The 7,588-nt window shown below is 45.0% G+C and overlaps 1 protein-coding gene across 1 annotated transcript; it reads left to right on the top strand.

Annotated features, from left to right (window-relative positions):
* Nucleotides 1-974: 974 nt before the first annotated feature.
* IMP3 (IMP U3 small nucleolar ribonucleoprotein 3) lies at nt 975-1,835 on the top strand. The gene is given in 2 exon segments (XM_020994723.2): nt 975-1,257; nt 1,259-1,835. Coding segments are annotated over 2 exon segments (552 nt in total). The 5' UTR covers nt 975-1,099; the 3' UTR covers nt 1,653-1,835.
* Nucleotides 1,836-7,588: the final 5,753 nt, after the last annotated feature.

The raw sequence follows: 7,588 nt of genomic DNA, 5'->3' as shown, positions 1-7,588 counted from the left end.
AGGAAGATTGTAATCCCTACCTGGGAGGAGCTTAGAGAGATTCAAATGAGATAATGAAAATAAAATGCTTTGCAGACATTAAAGCAATGGATGCACACACACACACACACAACTTGCCACTGTGCTGGGCACTGGAGACATAAAACAAAATCAAAGAGCCCCTGCCCTCAAGGGGCTTACACTCTGCCAGAAGAGACAAGCAAGTATGCACGGGATAAAAGCAAAATAAACACATCCAGGTATGTATAGGTCTAGAGAGATATGCACACACACTCCTAAATTGTCTCTGCAAACATTAAAGTTACGTGTGTTTGTGTTTATTACTGTTGTTTAGTTGCCTCAGCCTCTTCCTGACCCTATGGGGGTTTTCTTGGCAGAAATACTAGAGTGGTTTGCCATTTCCTCCTCCAGCTCATTTTACAGATGAGGAAACTGAGGCAAACAGGGTTAAGTGACTTGCCCAGGGTCACACAGCTAGCAAGTGTCTGAGGCTGGAATTGAACTCAGTTCCTCCTGACGCCCCCGCTGGGCGCTCCATCCGCTGCACCACCTAGCCACCATGTACATACACATATGTGTACATAAAGCATGAATATTAAAAATATACATTACACACGCTGTCTTTTGCCTCTTTGCACCCCCGGGGCTCCGCACGATGCCTGCACAAAGCAGTGCTCTTTTGACTTGGACTGCTTCAAGTTAAAAAGAGACCGAAGGACATTAAGAGAAACAAGGCCAAGGCCGGGAGTCAGCCAAGCAGGGCCCAAAGCCTAATGGTACACGCCTCCGATACAGCCCAAGGCGCAAACGCGTTAACGGACCAGGAAGCAGGTTTTTTTTTTTTGGCAAGCTGTTTATCTGGAAGCAAAAGGATTGGCGAGCGTGTCTTTCTCTCGGCCAATAAGAGCTGGGGGCGTGGCCCGCACCTCCCGTCGGCCAATGGCTAGGAGGGAATCGGCCGCGAGCCCGCCTCCCGACCTGACTCGGAAGTGATTTCGCTTCTGCAGAGAGCAAGCGAGTCTGCAGGTCTGCACTTCAGTACCTCTCGCTCGCTCGCTCTTCTTGCTCCTCCGCAGCAACCGCCGCCGCTGCCGCCATCATGGTGCGCAAGCTCAAGTTCCACGAGCAGAAGCTCCTGAAGAGGGTGGACTTCCTGAACTGGGAGGCCATGGACCACAACCTGCATGAGCTGCGCGTGCTGCGGCGCTACCGCGTGCAGCGGCGCGAGGACTACGCGCGCTACAACCGGCTGAGCCGTCGTGCGCGACCTGGCGCGCCGCCTGCGCGACCTGCCCGAGCGCGACCCGTTCCGCGTGAGCGCTTCGGCCGCGCTGCTGGGCAAGCTGTACTCCATGGGGCTCGTGCCCACGCAGTCGTCGCTGCAGCTCTGCGACACCGTCACCGCGTCGAGCTTCTGCCGCCGCCGCCTGCCCGTCGTGCTCGTGAGGCTGCGCATGGCGCAGCACCTGCGCGCGGCCGTCTCCTTCGTGGAGCAGGGCCACGTGCGCGTGGGCCCGCATGTCGTCACCGACCCCGCCTGCCTGGTGACGCGCGCCATGGAGGACTTCATCACCTGGGTGGACTCGTCCAAGATCAAGCGGCACGTGCTCGACTACAGCAACGAGCGCGACGACTACGACCTGGACGCGTAGGGGCCGGCCCGGGAGACACTGCTGGGGACGATCCGCGAAGGGGCCGGGCAGAGACTTTGTGCGAGGACCCTGCGTTTAGAGAAGAAGGAAGGCTCGCAGTCGTTATCGCCTCCCGAAGAGCAGCAGCAGAACATTTTTCATTTATTTAATAAACCGGGTTCATTTGCCCTTGTTCTTGGGTGACCTGAGTGTTTTGTGTAGTCATTTCAGTCGCGTCCTTCTCTCCTGGGGTTCTCTTAGCAAAGATGTCTGAGTGGTTTGTCATTCTCTTCTGTGGCTCCTATTATGTGTGAGGAACCTGAGGCCAACAGGGTTAAGTGACTTGCCCAGGGTCACACAGCTAGTAAGTGTCTGAGGCTGAATTTGAATTCAGGTCCTCCTCACTCTAGCCCTGCCACTCTGGCTGCCCCAGACCTGAGTGGGTACCAAGTCTTTATTCTCTCGGTGGCTGAGTGTGCCTTGCTTTTCAACAGCTATGTTGGTTTTTAAGGAAGGAGAATAGCCAGCATTGATAGTAGTATTTGATATATTTTAAACTAAGTTTATTAATATTTAATTTGGTAATAGGCTTTCTGTAAGTCAAGTCATTGGAGCCTTCTGTTTGATCTCTAATGAGAAGAAAGAGGCCAAATTTTTTTTCCCTTGGAATCCCAATTTTTAGAAGATGCATCTCAGCTGTAGTCTTATTTAAACTAGGGAGAGATGGGTTGAATTGACTAAACAGCCGTGGGAAGTTTTGTCAGGATCGCACTATAAGCCTGTTTCCTTTGGCCTCACAATACCGACCCACCATTCCTCCAGCCATCCATTAACAAATCTCTTCTGCAGGACAAATTTTGTCAATGGGGTTCTCTGCAGGACTTCCCCTGGACTGGAAGAGAACAAGAAATACTCGATGTCCTTGAATCATATGCCATCCTATGATAAATAATTAGAAGCAGGCTTGGACTTTGTTACAGTTACCATACATTTCATATTTTCCTCCTGTGCTTAGCCACATCCATGATTTGCACCAAAAACTTTAAATGTATTAACTTGAAATAGGGGTCAGTAAAATAAAATATTAGTCAAAAGCCTAGTAACTGGAGGACAGTTCTCTGAGGAGCTCAGATTCAGAACACCTGGGTTGGAGCCCTGGCTGTAGCATTATGAGCTGTGATCTTAGAGCTTCCGAACTAATTTGGACCTCTGTCCTAGATAGAAAAATGGGATTTGTTGTTTTGGGCAGGCTGAGGGCTAGATTTGTGTGAGGAGCTCCCAGTGGGGAAATTCCCTCCCACCAGTGCTGTCCAGCCTCAGCTCATCTGTTCGTGGTCCTAGTGCTGGAACTAAGGTAAGGTGACTTATTCAGGACCACAAAGTCAGAGGTAGAATCTGGACTTACCCTGTGATGACATTCTAGATAATCTCTTGAGATGCTAACATTCTGTGATTCTGTGAAAATGGGAATCTGTTTTAGGTTTGCCTATTCTGTGAGAAGTTCTCCCAATACCAGCCTTTGCTGATCAGCAAAGTTCCACAGCAGGAAAGACTGGGGATGTTTGCTTCCCTGGGAATCAAGGTCACTGTCTTCAGAGAGTAATGCTAATTGACTGGACTAGTGCAATAATTGCCTCTCTCTCTCTCTCTCTCTCTCTCTCTCTCTCTCTCTCTCTCTCTCTCTCTCTCTCTCTCTCTCTCTCTCTCTCTCTCTCCCTCTCTCTCTCTTTTAGGCAAGTGGGTTTAAGTGACTTGCCCAGGGTCATACAGCCAGTGTCAGAGGTCAGATTGAAACTCAGGTCCTTCTGACTCCAGGGCCAGTGCTCTAACCACTGTGCCACTTAGCTGCCAGGGAATTGCCTTTAATTTGATCTCCCTGGCTCAATGCCCCTCCCTTTCCAATCCATCTGCCAAAAAACACCACCAGAGACTTTCCCATATCACTTCTCCCCACCCCCTTCAGCTCTTCAATCCCAAGGGGCTTCCTATGACCTCTAGGATCAAATATCAACTGGCATCTAAAGTACTACACAGACCAGCTCTGTACTACCCTTGTTTATTCCAGTCTTGGTCCCCTCTGCAATCCGTACCCCATCTCCTGTCTCTTATCTTTTCCTCATCCTTGAAATGTACTCTCCCCTCCACCTCTGGGAATCCCTGGTCTCCAGACTCCCCCACAACTGCTAGGGCCCTCATTCCATGCTGCCTTGTGTTCATTTTATAGTTGCTTTGTCCGTACTTGGATATTATTCTGCATGTTACTTAACATTTGGAAGCATTTTCTCCTCTGGTGGAATGTGAGTTCCTTGAAGGCAGGCTCTCTCACTTTTGTCTCTAACTCCTGGGCTTAGCAAAGGGCTTGAAACCAAGAAGGTGATTAAGAAATGCTTGCTGGTAGATCAATATTGACAGTTCACATTTCCAGCCTGGGAGGACCTGCTGAACACTGCAGTCTAGTGTACTGTTCTTTGATTTAGAAATGTGAGTAGTAATATGAGAAGGAATTTCCTAATAGTTGAACCCTGCCCTCAATGTGGAATGGGCTGCTTCAGAGACACTGAGGTCCTTAGGTCTGAAGGGATTGATATGGGGACCCTAGTACCATTTGTGAGACGTGTGACATCTACATATCCTGCCCAGACCTCTGATGAACCTGCAGTCCTCTGTGGCTACCATTGCTTGGACACCTGATGAGTGTCTCAATATCAACGTGACCAAAACAACTCATCTACCCCCTCCTCCCAAATCTTTTCCTAACTTATCTTTTTCTGTTGAGGGCCCTACAATCCTGCAGTCAACCAAGTTCAAAACCCATAGTTATTCTTAACTCTTCCCTCGGTTTCATTATATCCAGTCAGTCTGAATTCAGTCCTGTAGGGAATTGCATGGCTGTAAGAACAACATTCAAACCTTCGTGCCTTCCAACATTTAATACTGAGGGGTGGTTGTCTGCTTAGCCCCAGATTCCAGAAATTTGTCACATTGAACTGTTTGTTCTGATTTTGATGGGCAAAATAAGCAGATTTTTCTACAACAAGCCCTTCGGGTTTCCAAAGGAGAGAAAAGGTTTATCATCAACAATTGGGCTTTCTCTCATCCAAGAAAACTTTTTTTTATTTATAAAAAGCCAAAGTTAATTCCAGGAGGAGAAGCATCTCACTGCTTTTCTTGTCTTTGGCATCAGACTTTTATGAAATTGTTTAACCAGGGCTCTTTAGTAGGTGATAATCCAGAAGACTGCTTTGGGTAGGCTTTGTTTGTTTTGTTTTTTAAGGAGGGAAAGCCAAAAGATGTAATAGGGCAGCTGGAGGCCTGGATTCTAGCCCTGCCTTTGCCACTGATTGACTCTAGTGTGTGACCCTGGGCAATGGCTTCATCTCTCTGGCACACAGTGAGGGACAGAGAGGGCTAGATTAGGTCACCTCCAAAAAGTCTTCCAGCTTTAAGATTCTCTCATCTCTCTTTTCCTCATGCCAATTCAATAATAAATGTCTTTTAGTGCCTGCTTTCTGCAAGGCATTGTGTAGGGCGATGGGAATCCAAAGACAAATGCAGTCCCTGTTTTTAAGGAACTTATAGTCTCCTTTGGGAATACAGAAAGTACACAGGGGAGCAAATGTAAGATAATTAAGGAGGGCGATGGCTCTAACTGAGAGCGTGGTGGAGATTTCTTGGAGGAGCTGGCAACATCAGTGAGCCTTGAAAGAGGATAAGAAAAGACAGCAAGATACAGTGAAAAAGAACATTGAGTGCTCTGGAGGAGAGGGTCTAGTTTGAATCTTGTCTTTGACACTGCCTAGGTCACCTTGGGCAAGAGCTTCACTGTCGTCCTCTATAAACTGTGTGGGTTTTACTAGCTGAGCTCTGGGGTCCTTCTAGATCTGAATCCTTGAGCCTATGAAAATTACTGAAAAGGGCAAGACATAATAGGCAGTTGAGGGCTCTGGCAAGGTTAAAAATCTCTCGTGAGACAGTATATAAAATACCTGAGCGTATACCTGTCAAAACAGACACAGAGACTATATGAACATATACATAAAACACTTTACACAAACAAGGTCAGGTCTACATAATTGGAGTAATTTATTAGTTCATGGGTAGGTAAAGCCAATATAATTTTTTAAATGACAATTTTACACAGGAAAGAGAAATCATAAGAGACTTATTAAGGTTGAACTGCTTATATCCCTGCATGGAAAAATGATATTTATAACTCATGAGACCTTTGTCAGTATTAGGGTAGTGGGAGGGGAAAAGTTATATGTATGTATAGATAGATAGATAGATAGATAGATAGATAGATAGATAGATAGATAGATAGATAGATAGATAAATGGCACAGGGTGAGTTGAAGATGAAGGGGAGAATAAAATTAAGGGGTGAGAGAGGATTATACGAGGAGGGAGAGAAAGGGAGAGGTAGAATGGGGTACATTATCTCGCACAAGACAAACAAGAAAATGCTCTTACAGTGGAGGGCAAACGGGAAGGTGAGAAGAAATGAGGGAATCTTATTCTCATAGGATTTGGCTTAAGGAGGGAATAACATACACACTCAATTGGGTATGGAAATCTGTCTTACCCTGCAGGAAAATAGGGGAGGAAGGGGACAAGAGAGCAGGGGGATGATAGAGAGAAGGGCAGATTGGGAAAGGGGTAATCAGAAGGAAGTACTTCTGAGGAGGGACAGGGTCAAAAGAAAGAATAGAATAAATGGGAGGGCAGGATAGGATTAAGGGAAATAGAGTTAGTTTGTCACAACATGTCTACTATGGATGTGTTTTGCATAACTGCACATGTATGGCCTGTATTGACTTGCTTACCTTTTCAATGAGGGTGGGTGGGATGGGAGGAAGGGAGAAAATTTGGAAACCAAAGTTTTAAAAACACATGTTTAAAAAAAATATTTCCACATGCAACTGGGAAATAAGAAATGCAGGAAATGAGGTACAGAAATCTATCCTGCCCTACAGGAAAATAGAAGGGGAAGGGGATAAGAGAAGGGGGAGGAGAGATAGAAGGGAGGGCAGACTAGGGGAAGGGGTATTTGAATGCATGCCATCTTGGGGTGGGGGGAGGGGCAAGATGGGGTGAAAATATGGAATTCAAAATCTTATGGAAGTAAATGTTGAAAACTAAAAATAAATAGATTTACAAAAAATAAAAATAAATTTTTTTAAATGAGACTTTTACCTAACTAATCTATTTATTCAATGCCATCCCAATTAAATTAGTAAAAACATTATCTTACTGAGTTAGAAAAAATAATAACAAAGTTCATTTGGAAGAACAAAAGGTCAGGAGCTTCAAAGAAGCTAGGGGGAAAAGATGTAAAGGAAGGAGATTCAGCAGCATCAGACCTTAAACTACATTATGAGGTGAGAGTGTTGTTGAAGTGTAAAATGGATAATTTTGATTATTCTAAATTAAAATTTTCTTGTATAAATAAAACCAATGTAACCAAGAATTATGGAATGCAAAAAATTGGGGAAAATTTTCATAGACAATCTCTCAGATTGGATGTGGTTGAACTGGAATATTGTTGTGATGTAGGAAATAATGAACTGGTTGATTTAGAAAAACGTGGAAAGACTTGGACCTAGGAAGGAAGATGCTATCTACCTTCAGAGAAAGAGAAGACAAGAGGAAATATACATAATGTGGTCTTACATATATGTGTATGAGTGTATATGTGCATATGTGTGTATCTTTATAGATATATATGTATATAAACATACACACATATACATATACACTCATACGTGTGTGTGTGTTTAATTGTAGCCTTCTTGGGGGGGTGAGGGGAAAAAATAAAGTTAAAAGTACACAGCAGAGAACAAAAGAAAACCTAGAAAGAAGGAAAGAAAAGCTGGGCAGCTTCGGAAACAATGTGTAGTACTTACTATATAGGTTTCTTGAAACAGAAATTTATTGTTTTATATTAATCCTCTCAGATTT

Source organism: Phascolarctos cinereus, unplaced genomic scaffold, assembly GCF_003287225.1.
Source record: "Phascolarctos cinereus isolate Bilbo 61053 unplaced genomic scaffold, phaCin_HiC Scaffold_3;HRSCAF=262, whole genome shotgun sequence".
NCBI lineage: Eukaryota > Metazoa > Chordata > Mammalia > Diprotodontia > Phascolarctidae > Phascolarctos > Phascolarctos cinereus.
This window is presented reverse-complemented; position numbering and strand designations above follow the sequence as displayed.